Below are 18,874 nucleotides of genomic sequence, written 5' to 3'. Positions count from 1 at the left end.
TTGTTTTCTCTTTTGTTTTAGTGTTCTGAGTTAAAATAAATTTATCATGAGCACTTTCCACGCTGCACCTTGGTCTACTCATTACGACGATCGTCACAGTGACAAATATGCCTAAGGCCGAGGCAATAAGAATACACCGTGACAGAATAAATTCAACCACACCATTGTTTCATCACGAAACCAGATAGCAACCTCAGTCCGGTGAAGTCCACAAAGCATATTTCATGTAACAAACAGTGACATGACATACAGCACGGTCAAGGAAGTACATTTTTCTGACATTTTCAGACCACTAAACTATTGATTTAGAACCACGTTACCCGCAAGTATAAAAAAATAAACAGGAGCTGCCTTCACTATTCCAGCACCATTTAATCTTCAACATTTTAACATCAAATCCCCTATGCTTAGTCTAATACAGTGACAACTAATATACCAAAATATACCAAAAGCGATTTAGTCCAATCAATGTAAGCTAAATATGATGTGGCTGTCCATGTTTCTGATTTCTGTGTGTGTGCGTGTTCGTGCAAGTAGAAAAAACATGTTGACTCACCCTACTTGTAAATAAACGCCAATGCCATCCTCTCTTTCATGTTGACAAAACGGTCTATCACTCTGTAATACAGTACATGCTTTTATTTTTTGTTGTCCTAGCTACCTACCTGGCTAAAATGCTTGCTCGCTAGCCTAATGTCCTTTCATGGGCAACGTTAGCTATTTAACATTAGCCTTCTACACGTAGCTACAGTGGGGGAAAAAAGTATTTAGTCAGCCACCAATTGTGCAAGTTCTCCCACTTAAAAAGATGAGAGAGGCCTGTAATTTTCATCATAGGTACACGTCAACAATGACAGACAAAATGAGAAAAAAAAATCCAGAAAATATCATTGTAGAATTTAATGAATTTATTTGCAAATTATGGTGGAAAATAAGTACAATAATAAAGGAAACACATATTATATACAGTATACAGTGCATTCAGAAAGTATTCAGACCCCTTGACCTTTTCCACATTTTGTTACGTTACAGCCTTATTCTAAAATGTATGAAATAAAACATTTTCCTCATCAACCTATACACAATACCCCATAATGACAAAGCAAAAACAGGTTTTTAGAAATGTTTGCCAATTCATAACCCACCGGAAATATCCTATTTACATAAGTATTCAGAGCCTTTATTCAGTACTTTGTTGAAGCATCTTTGGCAGCGATTACAGCCTCAAGTCTTCTTGAGTAGGTACCGTTCCCCAGATCTTTGCCTCGACACAATCCTGTCTCGGAGCTGTACAGACAATTCCTTCGACAACAAGGCTTGCTTTTTGCTCTGACATGCACTGTTAACTTTGGGACCTTTTACAGACAGGTATGTGCCTTTCCAAATCATGTGTAATCAATTGAATTTATCATAGGTGGACTCCAATCAAGTTGTAAAAACATCTCAAGGATGATCAATGGAAACAGGATGCACCTGAGCTCAATTTCGAGTCATAGCAAATGTCTGAATACTTATGTAAATAATGCTATTTCTGTATTTCTTTATACATTTGCAAACATTTCTAAAAACCTGTTTTTGCTTTGTCATGATGGGTTATTGTGTGTAGATTGCAAATAATTTTTATTTACTTAATCCATTTTAGAATAAGGCTGTAACCTAACAAAATGTGGAGAAAATCAAGGGGTCTGAATACTTTCTGAAGGCACTGTAGTTTGGAAATTTCAAATGAAATCAAATCATATTTGTCAAATGCGCAGAATACAACAGGTGTAGACCTTACAGTGAAATGCTTGCTTACAAGCCGTTTACCAGTAATGATTTCAGAATTTTAAAGAAAAAATGTGTTAAGTAAAAAAATAGAAAATAAAAGTAACAAATAATTAAACAGCAGCAGTAAAATAACAATAGCGAGGCTACATACAGGGGGTACTGGTACAGAGTCAACGTGCGGGGGCACCGGTTAGTTGAGGTAATATGTACATGTAGGTAGAGTTAAAGTAGCAATGCATAGATAATAAACAGAGAGTAGCAGCAGCGTAAAAGAGGGGCCTGGGTAGCCCTTTGATTAGCTGTTCAGGAGTCTTATGGCTTGGGGGTAGAAGCTGTTAAGAAGCCTTTTGGACCTTTTACTTGGCGCTCCGGTACCGCTTGCCATGCGGTAGCAGAGAGAACAGTCTATGACGAGGGTGGCTGGAGTCTTTGACAATTTTTAGGGTCTTCCTCTGACACCGCCTGGTATACAGGTGCTGGATGGCAGGAAGCTTGGTCCCGTGATGTACTGGGCCGTGCGCACTACCCTCTGTAGTGTCTTGCGGTCGGAGGCTGAGCAGTTGCCATACCAGGCAGTGATGCAACCAGTCAGGATGCTCTCGATGGTGCAGCTGTAGAACCTTTTGAGGAAACTTGATGATGGTGTTGGAGTTGTGCCCGGCCATGCAGTCATGAGTGAACAGGGAGTAGAGGAGGGAACTGAGCACGCACCCTTGAGGGGCCCCCGTGTTGAGGATCAGCGTGGCGGATGTGTTGTTACCTACCCTTACCACCTGTATAGTATATTTAGACTATTTCTCAAGGGCTATTTAACTGGGTGACTTTCACTTGTAGGTGTGGACTCATCTAGTGGGCTGGATACTTGACTTTTTTACCATCAGAAGCCAGAGGTTGAGGGTAAATGGGTGCCTGTCAGGGGAGCTGGCATCATCAACAGGCTCACCTCTGGGACTTCCTCTCGCCACTCCAATATATCCTGCATATTCTGTCGTAGCCACTACACTCTTAGAAAAAAGGGTTCCAAAAGGGTTGTTTGGCTGTCCCCATAGAATAACTATTTGATTTAAAGTAGAACCCTTAATGGTTCCAGATAGAACTCTTTTGGGCTCCATGTAGGACCTCCCAAAAGGGTTCTTCCTGGAACCAAAAAGGGTTCTTCAAAGGATTTTCCTATGGGGACAGCTGAAGAACCCTTTTCGGTTCTAGATCTCACCTTTTTTTCTAAGAGTGTATGAGAACCAACTCAACCTGTTGTTTGTGGACGACTCAGTAATAGTCCTTCATGCAGTTAAAACTGCTGATGATTTTGTACATTGATGTAACAGTTTATTCTTACAACTGAATGTGACAAACACTAAAGATATGTGTATAGATTTCAGGCATTAACCCCATACCGCTCAGAACACTATCATCAAGAGCCAGGTGGTAGACAGCAGGTGGTAGACATCATGTTCTAGCTGGTCTGACTAGCATGGTGTAGCTGGTTTTGCTAGTGACAAGCCTTCAGTGTATTTTGGACAATGGTGACAAGCCTTCATTCACTGTGTTTTCGACACAGGTGACAAACCTTCACTGGATTTTGGAAAAATGCAAGCTTATAATGGTGATGCTGTTATACTGGTGACGAAGCTGGTCAAGCTGGTCTGACCACGTCCAACAGTTTGGGTAGTCGTATTTAGTATTATTTCTAACCCTGGCAGTCATTCTGGATGCATATTGTGTGAGAAGAAAAGTTCCAAATTGTTGATATCCCCACTCTGGCTGGATTCTGATAGGAATTAAACATCCCTTTTCAAGCTAGCATGACGTGACTTGATTCTGGTGACTGGCTTATTTTGGTCACCATCAAAAACACACTGAAGTCTGGTCATCACAAAAACACAACAACGAGACCACGGAAACACAGTGAAGGCTGGTCACCAGCATCGTCAACAGTCTCGTCCTGGTCTAGGCTGTTTTTCTCAGCAGAGGAGGCAGCCATCTTTATGCATGTGAATACTCCACACTTCAATTCTGTAGGTTGACACAGCAAACGTACAGGCCTAAAGAAAGTCTACACCTCCATTTTGTTGTGTTACAAAGTGGGATTGAAAAATATGTAATTGTATTGTTTTTGTCATTTATCTACACAAAATACTCCATGAATACTCCATAATGTCAAAGTAAAAAAAACTAATGTGAAATGTTTTACAAATGAATAACAATTAATGAACTAACATATAGTTGTTGCGTAAGTAGTTCAAAAGTAAAATGTGGCTTAACAAATCACATAAGTTATATGGACTCACTCTGTGTGAAATAATAGGGGTTGACCCTTCCTCTGTCCCCCATACATACAGTGGCGGATTTAGGTATAGGCGACATGGGCAGCCGCCCAGGGAGGCATCTTGCCGGGGGCGGCACTAAGACAACACTAAGAGACATCTACATTGGTTGGTTACCAAGAAGACAGTGAATGTTCCTGAGTGGCCAAGTTACAGTTTTGAGTTAAGTCTGCTTGACAATCTATGGCAACACTTGCAAATTGCAGTCTAGCCATGATCCACAACACCTTTACATAAACTATATGACCTAGTGGGGCCAAACCCAAACCACGAAAACCACCCCCAGACCATTATTTCTCCTCCACCAAACTTTATAGTTGGCAATATGCATTCGGGCAGGTAGCGCTCTCCTGGCATCGCCAAACCCATATTCATCCGTCAGACTGCCACCTCAATTACCTCGACTAACCTGTGCTACATATTGACTATGTACCGGTACCCCCTCTATATAGCCTCACTACTGTTATTTTACTGCTACTCTTTAATTATTAGTTATTTTTATTTTTTACTTTATTTTTTACTTTATTTCAACTAGTTTGTTGGTTAAGGGCTTGTAAGTAAGCATTTCACTGTAAGGTGAACAGGAAGAACCACTGTGGACCGCCACGACATCCAGATACCCACTGGTCCAGTGTTTTAGAACCTGGACACGTTTAGAACCTGGACAAAAGTTTATTTGAAAAGCTTACGAAAGCTCTGCTCCTGTTTGTTGGTAAGTCCAGCAGACATGTAAAATACAACCATACAATACATTATTCAAAAAGGTACCAAAAAGTACAGTAAAAATAACACTTCCATCTCCATCTCAGGGGGGTGAAAACTTATATAATCGAGGTACACTTGTGTTTTATTTTGCATTAATTTAAAAGTATATCAGTTTTCTTTCACTTTGACACTACAGAGTATTTTGTGTAGATGGTTGACAATAAAATTGCTATTATATTGCTATTATATCCGTTTTGATCCCACTTTGTGAATACAATTTGAAGAAATCCAAGGTGGGTGTGGACTTTCTATAGGCACTGTATTTCAAAATACAGAGAAAACTTGAGAAGAACAAAGGAACTCTCCTCTCTCCCAGACACCGGACACCATCAAGTCTTCGGTAAACAGGTGGAACAGGAAGTAATCATTGCTGACAGCTGTGTGCAGGGCTATAAAAGCACAAAGTCTTCCAAGGGGACAATTGAAGTCTGGTGTACAACCAAACTTTTACTGTAGATCTACAGAGACATGAGAGCCACTGCAGCCGTCCTATTGGTCCTCTGTCTCCTGACCATCAGTCATGGTAAGTTACCATCATCTGAAACATGCTTGATCAACTTGGAGTTGATGAAGTTTGCTCCATAATGTCATCCTCCTTTTTCTTGGTGTACTCTACTCATATGTCTTTGTCTCCATAGCATGGGACTGTCGGGAGGTAGTAAACATCAAGAATCTGATGCAGATCGATGCAGGACTGGGGCAAGTGGTTGCAACGGACACAAGTCAAATCCCCTACTACCTGGTAGGTGATGAATGGATCCGCATGCCTGGTTACCTGAAGCATATCACTGTAGGACCAGCAGGGATCTGGGGTGTCAACAAGGACTATGCAATCTACAAGTATGTGGCCGGTAACTGGGTGCAAGCTGCAGGTAAGTGGAGAGCATTACTCATTATTTATCCAGAGGACAGCCATCAGCCATCAGGCTGTTGAAAAAGCAATTGATGTTTTAAATTGTAACTTGTAGGGAATTCGGCAGTACTCACAGATATGTGCTCCTTGTTTGCTTGTCCTTCCGTCTGTCTGTCTTTGTGGTCTTCAGGCCTTCTGAAACAGTTGGATGCTGGAGGTGACCAGTTTGTTGTGGGGGCTAACATGGACGATACTCCATTCTGTCTGCCAAGTAGTGCCACAGTTGGCTACAAGGGTCCAGGCTCACCCCTTCCATGGACAGGATTGCCAGGAGCTGTGAAGTACTACAGCTGCGGACCGTTTGGGTGCTGGGCAGTCAACAAGAATGATGATATCTTCTTAATGAGTGTAAGATCTGGGAAAGAGTGTGAGAGCTGGAGTAGAGTAGTAGAGGATGGAGAGTCTCAGTTATTTTAAAACTGTTTCATATTATAACTGTTGAAATTGTCCTAAAACCCTGATTGTATCGTTTTGTTTCCAGCTGAATCAAGACTGCCAAAACAAGGGGTGGAGTCCCATTGACGGCAAGCTTTCCATGATTGAGGTGGCAACTGATGGTAGTGTCTTTGGGGTCAACTCTGCGGGTAGTGTTTATACCAGGTAAGTTTGCTACTGAACTATGTGTATGGTCCACCACTACCCCCCCCTCCCAAAACGTATTAACTTGAAAATGACTTGTAATAATAACTTAGAATAATAATGGTGTACCTTTAATTATAACTCTTAACCTTACAGTACATGCTATATGAAGCTCTTTATACAAAAACTAAAATAATGTAGATACATAAATAAAATCTGTTAAATATAATCAGATATAAAGTTATAGGACTTATAAAGAAATGTGTAGCCAGTGTATGATAAAATATGTAAAAGTTGGATGTCCTGTAAAGCTACAGTTTGGGATAAAAAACAACAACTTCCCAGACACCCCACCACTTGTTCTGGTAAACAGCTGAGGAATGTAGTTAGAGAAATGTAACCACTCTCACATTCATACATGGAGCTACGGATGCAAAGACACAACAATTTTTTGTTTTTAATTTTTGAACATGTTTTTTAAAGCAATACATTGTTTGTTTACAATAACATTGTTTACAAACAATTGAGTAAAAGCTTACATTTTGGCTTCTGATGTGGTTGAATAAAGCTCAAGATGCAGAAGTTATATTCTTCAAAAATCTATGGCTATATTTAATGATTAAAGTCCAAAAATGGATGTACTTAAAAAAATGGATAAGCTTTAAAACATGAACCCCAACCCTTTCTTCAACACAGAGACGGCATCACAGCCAGTAAACCAGAGGGCACCGGATGGAGCAATATCCCAATGTGCATGCTCATGGGCCACGTGACCTACGACCTGGGCCATCTTTGGGTCGTCTCCAAGTCTGCCGTCACCATGGTGTGCACACAATAGCCTCTTCTCTGTAGCTGAAGGCTGTTAGGGATCTGTCTAAAGTTCACTTGCTAACTCATTGATCTCTCTTTCTGGAAAAGCCTTTAGTTCATTAGTTCATAAAAATCCTTCATTTTAAAACCTATTGCTCTACCGATTATTTTCAGTTCTTCAATGATCTTATTGACATTTAAAAAAAATATCAATGAAGATTTTATATTTTCTTGACAACTCCTTGATTAACTCTTCAATAGATCTTTGCCATGGAGGCTATTTAAGTGTAGTGTATACTAGGGCACGGTCATGTTGCTCACAATCCACATGGGTTTTGCTGTGCTTCAGAGGTCATCAATAGGATTGGATGGAATCCTTGTCATTGTTTATTATCTCATTATATAATCATTTCCTGCAAAAATAAAGCATTCATTTTGAAACTATTGTAATTTCTGTGTTATTGCTTTTTTTTTATGATATTGAACAGAGGGATTTTAGGTTGCTCTGCCAGTGGTGATTTTAGCATGGAAATCTTGGTGGGGCAAACTCAACCAATTTTATTTTTAGATACATGCCAGCAAAGCCATTGCACAACACAAACTGCCCACAAACTGTTAGGCCCTACATAAAGCTGTCCCAACAGCGGAGCTTTCCTTTCAGCACCATGGAGAGAATCCTTACCACCACTACACCTAGCTCTCAGCGGAGCCTGGCAACCTGGTCTCAGAGTATTTAGTATTATTCTGTACGTAAATCCGATACTCAATTTAATATGATATGTTACATTTCGTATGGGATGTATTCATTTGTGGATGTCCATTACCATTTCGTATGATATGTTACGAATTACAATTGGTATTATATGTTAATTTGCAAAGCGTACAATATGTTACACATTCTGGCTAAATGGCTAACGTTAGCTAGTTGGCTTTACTTTTCTCAGGTAGGGAATAACTTTTTCTTCCCTCCAAGCCTGAGGGGGCACACTTTCTAATGAAGATACGTCAAACAGGAGTGGCAACATCGTCCGCTATTATCCTAAGTAATTTTCCATCAAAGTTGTCAGACCCCAGTGACCTGTCATTGTTGATAGACAGTTTAAAAAAAGAATTGTTTCTGGCATGTCATGCCTAAGTTTGCTATTATTGCCAATGAAAAAATCATGAGAGTAGTTGGCAATATCAGTGGGTTTTGTGATGAACGAGCAATCTGATTCAATGAATGATGGAGAGGAGTTTGCCTTTTTGGCCAAATTTTCATTGAAGGTAGTTCAAAACATTTTACTATAATTGTTTATGCTATTTATCTTTGTTTCATAGTGTAGTTTCTTCTTCTTTCTATTCAGTTTAGTCACATGATTTCTCAATTTACAGTATGTTTGCCAATCGGTTGTACAGCCAGACCTATTTGCCATCTCTTTTGCTTCATCCCTCTCAACCATACAACTTTTCAATTCCTCATGTGCCAGACTATAACACTTTGGTGTTTAGCAACCTTATCAATCAACTCTACAAATATGCCACCTACCAAGTACAGTAGGTGGGTCACAAAGGAAAACAACGGAAGCTTTAAAATCACTTATCATGGCATCTTCGAATACTCATTTTTAATTGTCTTGAAGGGCATTCTAGAGTGTGCATTATTTCGCTCTAACGAACGGTATATCAAAACATTACAATTCAATGGCAAGTTCATTCTTACATGTTCTACATTTGATCTGCTTTTGAACCCACAAAAGTTCAACTCAAAACATTATTGGCATTGTTGAATTTGATTATCATAATAGCAGGCCACGACTGATGGTTTGGTTAGCTAAACTGGTAAGTCTCTGTTTGGTTACCAAGACAACTATTGTAGCTATCTATACTGAACAAAAACATGCAACAATTTCAAAGATTTTACTGAGTTACAGTTCATTTTAGGAAATCATTAGGTCCTAATCTATGGATTTCACATGACTGGGAATACAGATATGCATCTGTTGGTCACAGATGCCATAAAAAGTGGGCCTCACAATGGGCCTCAGGATGTCATCATGGTATTTCTTTACATTGAAATTGCCATCGATAAAATGCACTTATGTTCGTTGTCTGTAGCTTATGCCTGCGCTTACTATAACCCTACCTGCACTCGTTTCACTGCACACCGCTCGCCCAAATAATGCCATACAGATGGACTGCATTAGGCCAGATAACTGAGTGCAAGCTGCAGGTAAGTGGAGAGCATTACTCAATATTTATCCGGAGGACACATGCTTCTTAGCTTTCCTGATACCATCAGGGTGTTCTTGGAAAAATTATTCATGTTTTACAAGTTTAACATTGTTATTGCAAGTCATTTTGCAGTACTCACACATAAGTGCTACTTGTTTGATTGTCTGTGTGTCTGTCTGTCTTTGTGGTCTTCAGGCCTTCTGAGGCAGTTGGATGCTGGTGGTGACCAGTTTGTTGTGGGGGCTAACATGGACGATACTCCATTCTGTCTGCCAAGTAGTGCCACAGTTGGCTACAAGGGTCCAGGCTCACCCCTTCCATGGACAGGATTGCCAGGAGCTGTGAAGTACTACAGCTGCGGACCCTTTGGGTGCTGGGCAGTCAACAAGAATGATGATATCTACTTAATGAGTGTAAGATCTGGGAAAGAGTGTGAGAGCTGGAGTAGAGTAGTAGAGGATGGAGAGTGTCAGTTATTTTAAAACTGTTTCATATTATAACTGTTGAAATTGTCCTAAAACCCTGATTGTATGTGTTTGTTTCCAGCTAAATCAAGACTGCCAAAACAACACATTGATGGCAAGCTTTCCATGATTGAGGTGGCAACTGATGGTAGTGTCTTTGGGGTCAACTCTGCGGGTAGTGTTTACACCAGGTAAGGTTGCTACTGAACTATGTGTATAGTTCCACCCTTTCCCCCTCAACATTATTAACTTGAAAATGACTTGTTATAAGAACTTACAATAATAATGATATACCTTTATGAATAACTCTGATCCTTACTGTTGTCATGACGTTACCCTCTTTGTGTACAGCGAGCACTATTCCCCCCCCCTCCCTCTGCACCAGCCCTTTTCTATGCACCATCCCCCTACCTCTGTCTCCCACACCCAGGCTGCTGTGGTCAGAAGAGGTCGTAAATTCCTAGAGAAGATCCTGCCTCATGGCCAGACAGTATAGAGAGAGTGAGTTTTCATAGAGAGAAAAAAGGAATTTCTTCCACCTCACAGAACTTGACAACCGAACAATATTCAGGTTCTGGAGAAGGTATAAAAGATCGGTGAAGAATCCAGCTACGAACTGGTCTGTTTGGTACAATTTTGTGAAATTCATGAGAAACAATACGGCCACATTACCATAACCATGTTTATAGAAGAGTCTCAGGTATGAGACTTCAATCTAATGGTTGTATAAAATGAATGAATAAGGATGAAGCTATTTGTGAGATGATGGGATGCTATGTAATGATGTTAATGTGAGAGAATTGTATTTCTGTTTAAAGTTTCACTAAGTCATTGGCACGCCCCCAGGGGCACAGACAGGACCTGGCGTCATGAGACAGCCTTTTCGATGTTCCGAATAAAACCCCCACCTGGGTTTTCCCACTTCAGACCAGCTTACCTCGATAACGAGAGGGCCAAGGTTTGAGAGGAGACCAGCTTACCTCGATAACGAGAGGGCCAAGGTTTGAGAAGAGACCAGCTTACCTCGATAACGAGAGGGCCAAGGTTTGAGAGGAGACCAGCTTACCTTGATAACGAGAGGGCCAAGGTTTGAGAGGAGACCAGCTTACCTCGATAACGAGAGGACCAAGGTTTGAGAGGAGACCAGCTTACCTCGATAACGAGAGGGCCAAGGTTTGAGAGGAGACCAGCTTACCTCGATAACGAGAGGACCAAGGTTTGAGAGGAGACCAGCTTACCTCGATAACGAGATGGCTAAAGGTTGCAGACCATGCATTTCTCTTGCTGAATCTTTTAACCATCCCACGTGGTGAAACTCTTAGACTATCGATACTGACAGAATAAGAACAAGTCTTTGATATTAATAACTAGTCTGCAGCTAGGAATTCGGTATCATTGAACGCGAAGACCGACAACCGCCGAAACACCTATTCTATAACGACATGAATGAATTTCACTCTGAACTATCCATTCTAACCACGACAGAGAGCGAGAGAGGGCGGACAGACTCTCCAACAGAAACGAACGTTTCAACAGAGATCCCGACGACACACTGAGCATAAACATATATATTGATTGCAATTGTTCCCGAATGAGTGAGCGTTCATGTGCAAAGGATTAGCATTTCAATTGTTATAATATTCAACTCTGTAGTGTCTCCTCAGCTGACCCCCCACTCCCCGTTTGTCTAACAAGCCGCCATGCCGGTTTAGCCCACTAGGGCACATTCCTCTATCATTTCTTTGTAACCATATCTACTGTTTGTTATGCATTTCTGTGAATTACTTAGTTAGTAAATAAATGATTTTAAGACAATTGATGTATGGATGACTCATAGTGAAGACAAGGTTCGTGCAGATAACCAACAATTTACGACGTTTGGAATGAGACTAATGCGAGGTAAATTATAATTAATTAATTCGAAGACTAATTGATCACATATTAAAATAGCTGAAAGTTATATTAGGAAAATTATAACTTTGTAATCTGAATATTTTCCTTGGTGCCCCGATTTCCTAGTTAATTACAGTTACATGATTAATCAGGTTAATCGCGTAATAATAATTACAGAGAGTTATTTGATAAATAAGTCTTCAGTTTTAATGATGCCAAAGACACAACTCTGTACATGCTTTGTGAGTGTCACGAACGTCGTTGTAATGATGGTCGGACCAAGATGCAGCATGGGATAGGTTAATCATACTTTTATTTATGATAACCGGCAACAAAACAATAAAGAGTAACCATAAATATGATCCCCAATCAGAGACAACGATAGACAGCTGCCTCTGATTGGGAACCATACCAGGCCAACATAGAAATACAAAAAACTAGAGTACCCACCCTAGTCACACCCTGACCTAACCAAAATAGAGAATAAAAAGGCTCTCTAAGGTCAGGGCGTGACAGTGAAGCTCTTTAAAGAAACATTTAAATAGATACAGAAATAAAATCAGTCAAATTAAATCAGATCTAAACATATAACAGACTTATAAAGAAATGTGTAGACAGTGTAAGGTAAAATATGTAAAAGTTGGATGTCATTTAAAGCTACAGTTTGGGATAAAAGTACACAGACACCCTACCACTTGTTTTGGTAAACAGCTGAGGTATGTAGCTAGACAAATGTAACCTCTCTCAAATTTATACATAGAGCTACGAATGCACAGACAGACAAATGTATTTTTAATTTTTGTTTGAAACATGTTTATTAAAGCTATACATTGTTTGTTTACAATAACATTGTTTACAAACAATTTAGTAAAAATTTACATTTTAGCTTCTCATGCGGTTGTATTAAGCCCAAGAGGCAGAAGTTATATTCTTCAAAAATCAATGGTTATATACAATTATTAAAGTCCGAAAATGTATGTACTTAAAAAAAATGGAGAAGCTTTAAACCGTGAATCCCACCCCTTCTTCAACACAGAGATGGCATCACATCCAATAAACCAGAGCGCACCGGATGGAGCAATATCCCAATGGGCATGCGCATGGGCCACGTCACCTTCGACCTGAGCCGTCTTTGGGTCGTCTCCAAGTCTGTACAGTACTTTCTCTATCAATAGTAATCACTGATCTTACTGACATTTTTTAAAAATCATACATTTTTTGATCACTTCTTGATTAACACTTCAATAGATCTTTGCCATGGAGGCTATTAGATCATAATGTAAACTTGGGCAAGGTCATGTTGGTCAAAATCCACGTGTTTTGCTGTGCTTCAGAGGTCATCAATAGCGTTGAATGTAATCCTTCTCATTGCTTATTATCTTATGATATAATAATTTCCCGCAAAAATAAATCATTCAGTTTTAAACTCTTGTAATTTTTGTATAATCTCATTGAACAGGGGGAAGTTTAGGTTGCTCTGCCAGTGTTAATTTTAGCATGTAAATCTTGGTGGGGCAAACTCAACCAATTTCTTTTTATACATGCCAGCAAAGCCCCTACACAACACAACATAAAAAAATACATTAATTGCACTATAAGGGTGACAAACGGTGCCCACAAACTGTTAGGGCCTACATAAAGCTGTCCCAACAGCGGAGCTTTCCTTTCAGCACCATGGAGTGAATCCTTACCACCACTACAGTTGGCTCTCAGCGGAGCCTGGCAACCTGGTCTCAGAGCATTTCGTATTATTCAGTATGTAAATCTAAACAGTCCATTTAGTATGACATGTTGCATTTCGTATGGTATGTATTCATTTGTGGATGTCCATCAGTATGATATATTACGGATTACAATTGGTATTATGCTATGAATTTGCAACGCGTACAATATGTAACGAATTCTGGCTAGGTGGCTAACGTTATATAGCTGGCTAATGTTAGCTAGGCTAGGTTAGGGGTTACGTTTAGGAGTTAGGTTAAAGGTTAGGAGAAGGGTTATGCTAAGTAGTTGCAAAGTAGCTAAACAGTAGTAAGTAGTTCAAGTTGCCAATTCGCTAAAATGCTAAAGTAATCCGTGATGAGATTTGAACTAGCAACCTTTGGTTTGCTAGATGCTCCCTTTATACGCCCACCCATCCACCCCGACTTAAGTAGCCATCTGTCTTATCTAACAATACCAAACCTAACATATCATACAAATTGTTGAGTCCCAGACATATGTTTATGAGACCAGGCTGAGCATCGTCTGGCAGCGAAACAGTTTATTCAACTTCTTTTACTGCATTTAAAAAAAACGGAGCTGATATGGCTGACTTAAATAAATATGGTTTCTAGTGACTCTTTGTAGATTTGTGTAACTTGATAAGAACCACATTCTCCTTCAATAATAACAAATGCTGACATTAATCTAGACTTTTGAATCATACACAAACATTATTACATTTAGTTTCAGTAAATTCATGTTTGTTCTGGTCATTAACACTTATCTTTAAGTATAAGCAAGTGCAAGCAAACGAGCTCCGATGAGGTAGGCCTATTCCTTTAGCACTTTCAAAACGGACACTGACAGAAATTCAGATAGATGTTAGTTCAGATAAATTCAGCAAGATGTTGAGGCCTTAAATTAAATGTTGAGGCCTCTTCTTTAAGTTACCACAGAGAGAGCGAGAGAGAGAGAGAGCGAGAGAGAGAGAAAATGGTAGGCTAACCGCATCTCTAAGTATTTTAATAGGCCTATAAGGTCTAAAAAGAAAGGAAAATACAATAATGAGGATCCACCTTTATAGACAATATACAGACACATTGCACAAACAAAACAACCCTCGCAATATCAACTGGAATTACATAGGTCTATTACTGAACTTTTTGTTGAAAACAATATTTGAATGGGAAGAGACTGTCACTGGCAAACATGGTTAAAGACCCAACAACATTATATAGTATCCCCTCCTTGTGGAGAAAAGCACATTAACTAATTATAAGACACAAAGTATGCAAAACAATGAAAAGCATCATTCCAACATTACCTAAAATTATGAATAAGATACTGAGTATTCAGACTCCTTGACTTTTTCCACATTTTGTTATGTTACAGCCATTTTATTCTAAAATGGATTAAATAGTTTTTTTATCCTTATCTATCTACACACAATACCCCATAATGACAAAGCAAAAACAGGTTTTTAGAATTGTTTGCAAACGGAAATATCACAATTACATAGTATTCAGACCCTTTACTCAGTACTTTGTTGATGCACCTTAGGCAGCGAATACAGCCTCAAGTCTTTTGGGGTATGACGCGACAAGCTTGGCTCACCTTTTTTTGGGAGTTTCTCCCATACTTCTCTTTAGATCCTCTCAAGCCCTGTCAGGTTGGATGGGGAGCGTCACTGCACAGCTATTTTCATGTGCCTCCAGAGATGTTCGATCGGGTTCAAGTCGGGGAACTGGCTGGGCCACTCAAGGACATTCAGAGGCCTGTCCCAAAGCCACTCCTGCGCTATCTTGGCTGTGTGCTCAGGGTCGTTGTCCTGTTGGAAGGTGGAGCTGGGCCCCAGTCTGAGGTCCTGAGCGCTCTGGAGCAGGTTTTCATCAAGGATCTCTCTGTACTTTCCTCCATTCATCTTTCCTTTGATCCTGACTAGTCTGAAACTCATCCTCACAGCATGATGCTGCCACCACCATGCTTCACCATATGGATGGTGCCTAGGTTTCCTCCAGACGTGACGCTTGGCATTCAATCTTGGTTTCATCAGACCAGAGAATCTTGTCTCATGTTTTGAGATTCCTTTAGGGGCCTTTTGGCAAACTCCAAGTCATGTGCCTTTTACTGAGGAGTGGCTTCCGTCTGGCCACTCTACCACAAAGACCTGATTGGTGGAATGCTGTTCTCCCATCTCCACAGAGGAACTCGGGTTCTTGGTCACCTCCCTGACCAAGGCCCTTCTCCGATTGCTCAGTGTGGCTGGGTGGCCAGCTCTAGGAATAGTCTTGGTGGTTCCAAACTTCTTCCATTTAAGAATGATGGAGGCTATTGTGTTCTTGGGGACCATCAAAGCTGCAGACGTTTTGATACCCTTCCCCAGATCTGTGCCTCGACACAATCCTGTCTCAGAGCTCTACGGACAATTCCTTCAACCTCATGGCTTGGTTTTTGCTCTGACATGCACTGTCAACCTTATATAGACATGTGTGTGCCTTTCGAAATCATGTCCATTGAATTGAATGTACCACAGGTGGACTCCAATCAAGTTGTAGAAACATCTCAAGGATGATCAATGGAAACAGGATTCACCTGAGCTGAATTTTGAGTCTCAAAGAAAAGGGTCTGAATACTTATGTACACTGCTCAAAAAAATAAAGGGAACACTTAAACAACACAATGTAACTCCAAGTTACTTAGTCCACTTAGGAAGCAACACTGATTGACAATAAATTTCACATGCTGTTTTGCAAATGGAATAGACAACAGGTGGAAATTATAGGCAATTAGCAAGACACCCCCAATAAAGGAGTGGATCTGCAGGTAGTGACCACAGACCACTTCTCAGTTCCTATGCTTCCTGGCTGATGTGTTGGTCACTTTTGAATGCTGGCGGTGCTTTCACTCTAGTGGTAGCATGAGACGGAGTCTACAACCCACACAAGTGGCTCAGGTAGTGCAGCTCATCCAGGATGGCACATCAATGTGAGCTGTGGCAAGAAGGTTTGCTGTGTCTGTCAGCGTAGTGTCCAGAGCATGGAGGCGCTACCAGGAGACAGGCCAGTACATCAGGAGACGTGGAGGAGGCCGTAGGAGGGCAACAACCCAGCAGCAGGACCGCTACCTCCGCCTTTGTGCAAGGAGGAGCAGGAGGAGCACTGCCAGAGCCCTGCAAAATGACCTCCAGCAGGCCACAAATGTGCATGTGTGTCACGATTCCCACCGACGGTGGCGCCCCCTCCTGCTCGGGTGGCGCTCGGCGGTCGTCGTCACCGGCCTATTAGCTGCCACTGATTCCCCTTTTTGGTTTTCCCTTTTTTTGGTTTTGTGCACCTGTGTTGAGTGTGGTTAATTAGCGGGGCTATTTATGTGAGCTGGTCCGCTTCCGTGTTGTGCGGGATTATTTCAATGTTAACGGTCCATGTTCGTGTCGGCGCTAGTCTACGCCGTGTGTACTTTCTCCCCTGTGTTTGGGAATATTTTGTTTCAGTAGTGAGTCTACATTAAATACGCCACTACCCTGTGCTCGCTGCTTCCTGTGCCTCATTCCTTCACCACGACTGCCAATCCGTTACAGAATCCCGCACCACCTAAAAAGGCATGGAATCAGCAGGAGCAGCGGCCACCCCTGTCCCCTCGATGGAGGAACGCGTCCTCCACCACACTACGGTCCTCCACCGCATAGGATCCGCGATGGACCAGATGATGGAGAGGATGGACAGATGGGAGAGAAGTGGTCTCCTCTCTCCACCTCCGGCTCCTCCGATGCAGCCACCTCCTCCTCCCACTACGTCTGGCTCAGGCGCGCTTCGTCTGGCGCTCCCGAGGGAGTACGATGGGGCGGCGGCTGGGTGCCAGGGATTTCTGCTCCAGCTCGAGCTGTACCTGGCCACCGTCAGACCTGCTCCCTCGGGAGAGGAGAGCGTGAGTGCCCTCGTTTCCTGCCTGACGGGCCGAGCTCTGGAGTGGGCTAATGCGGTCTGGAATGGCCCAGACTCGGCGAGGGACCATTATCCAGAGTTCACCCGCCGCTTTCGGGCCGTGTTCGATCACCCTCCGGAGGGAAGAGCGGCGGGTGAACGGCTGTTCCACCTCAGGCAGGAGACGAGGAGCGCTCAGGACTTCGCGTTGGAGTTCAGGACCTTGGCTGCTGGGGCGGGGTGGAACGACAGGGCCCTCATAGACCACTATAGATGCAGTCTCCGGGCGGACGTCCGTAGGGAGCTGGCCTGTCGAGATGCAGCTCTATCCCTGGACGAGCTCATCGACATGTCCATTCGTTTGGACAATCTGCTGGCTGCCCGCGGGCGTTCGGAGAGGGTCCTGCCCGTTCCACCTTCGTGCACCCCCGCCCCTACCCCTATGGAGGTGGGGGGGGCCGTGCCAAGGGACACCGGAGGAGCTGGCTCCTCCTGCCCCAGCTGTGGTCGGAGAGGACACACGGCCGACCGGTGCTGGAGGAGCCAGTCTGGGAGTCGAGAGGGCAGGCAGAACACTTCTCGGTCACCCCAGGTGAGTCGGCACCAGATTCACCCAGAACCCCCTGTTGGTCACGTGTTCTTACCTGTTTTGTTTTCTAATTTTTTTCCCTCTTCCCAGCATAGGGCGCTAGTCGATTCAGGCGCAGCTGGGAACTTTATGGATCGTGGACTTGCCATTAAGCTGGGCATTCCGCGGGTGCCGTTAGATTCCCCCTTCCCCGTGCACTCCCTAGATAGCCGACCATTAGGGTCAGGGCTAGTCAGGGAGTCTACGGTGCCACTGGACATGGTAACGCAGGGGAATCATAAGGAACGCATTAGTTTTTTCCTTATTGATTCGCCTGCGTTTCCGGTGGTGCTGGGGGTCCCCTGGCTGGCTGGTCACAATCCCCGTATTTCGTGGAAACAGGGGGTTCTCCAGGGGTGGTCAGAGGAGTGTTCAGGGAGGTGTCTAGGAGTTTCCATAGGTGCCACGTCGGTGGAGAGTCCAGACCAGGTGTCCCCCGTGCGCATCCCCCCTGAGTACGCCGATTTGGCGATCGCCTTCTGTAAAAAGAGGGCGACTAAATTACCACCCCATCGACAGGGGGATTGCGCGATAGACCTCCAGGTTAACGCTGCACTTCCCAGGAGTCACGTGTACCCCTTGTCACAGGAGGAGACAGCGGCTATGGAGACATATGTCACTGAATCCCTGGGACAGGGGTACATTCGGCCCTCCATCTCACCCGCCTCCTCGAGTTTCTTTTTTGTGAAGAAAAAGGAGGGAGGTCTGCGTCCGTGCATTGATTACAGAGGTCTAAACGCTATCACGGTGGGGTTTAGTTACCCACTACCTCTCATCGCTACGGCGGTGGAATCATTTCACGGAGCAAAGTTCTTCACAAAACTGGATCTTAGGAGCGCGTATAACCTGGTGCGTATCAAGAAGGGAGACGAGTGGAAAACAGCCTTTAG

At 42.6% G+C, this 18,874-nt stretch overlaps 1 protein-coding gene across 1 annotated transcript; it reads left to right on the top strand.

Moving 5' to 3' along the window:
• Positions 1-5,274: 5,274 nt before the first annotated feature.
• Positions 5,275-7,611, top strand: LOC115180051 (fish-egg lectin-like). The gene is made up of 5 exons (XM_029741947.1): positions 5,275-5,382; positions 5,498-5,731; positions 5,903-6,120; positions 6,254-6,372; positions 7,048-7,611. Exons 1-5 carry the CDS (start codon positions 5,328-5,330, stop codon positions 7,187-7,189), a joined length of 768 nt encoding a protein of 255 aa, XP_029597807.1. The 5' UTR covers positions 5,275-5,327; the 3' UTR covers positions 7,190-7,611.
• Positions 7,612-18,874: the final 11,263 nt, after the last annotated feature.

The sequence above is a fragment of the Salmo trutta genome, chromosome 40 (genome assembly GCF_901001165.1).
Source record: "Salmo trutta chromosome 40, fSalTru1.1, whole genome shotgun sequence".
In the NCBI taxonomy this organism is placed as follows: Eukaryota; Metazoa; Chordata; class Actinopteri; order Salmoniformes; family Salmonidae; genus Salmo; species Salmo trutta.
Note: the sequence above shows the minus strand (reverse complement) of the source record. Positions and strands in the feature narration are given on the sequence as shown.

Bases quoted from the DNA above. Each gene is read 5' to 3' on its own strand.
- LOC115180051 (XM_029741947.1), top strand. From the start codon at position 5,328: ATGAGAGCCACTGCAGCCGTCCTATTGGTCCTCTGTCTCCTGACCATC. The intron at 5,383-5,497 runs GTAAGTTACCAT...TTGTCTCCATAG, and splicing joins TCTCCTGACCATCAGTCATG to CATGGGACTGTCGGGAGGTA. The intron at 6,121-6,253 runs GTAAGATCTGGG...TTTTGTTTCCAG, and splicing joins ATGATATCTTCTTAATGAGT to CTGAATCAAGACTGCCAAAA.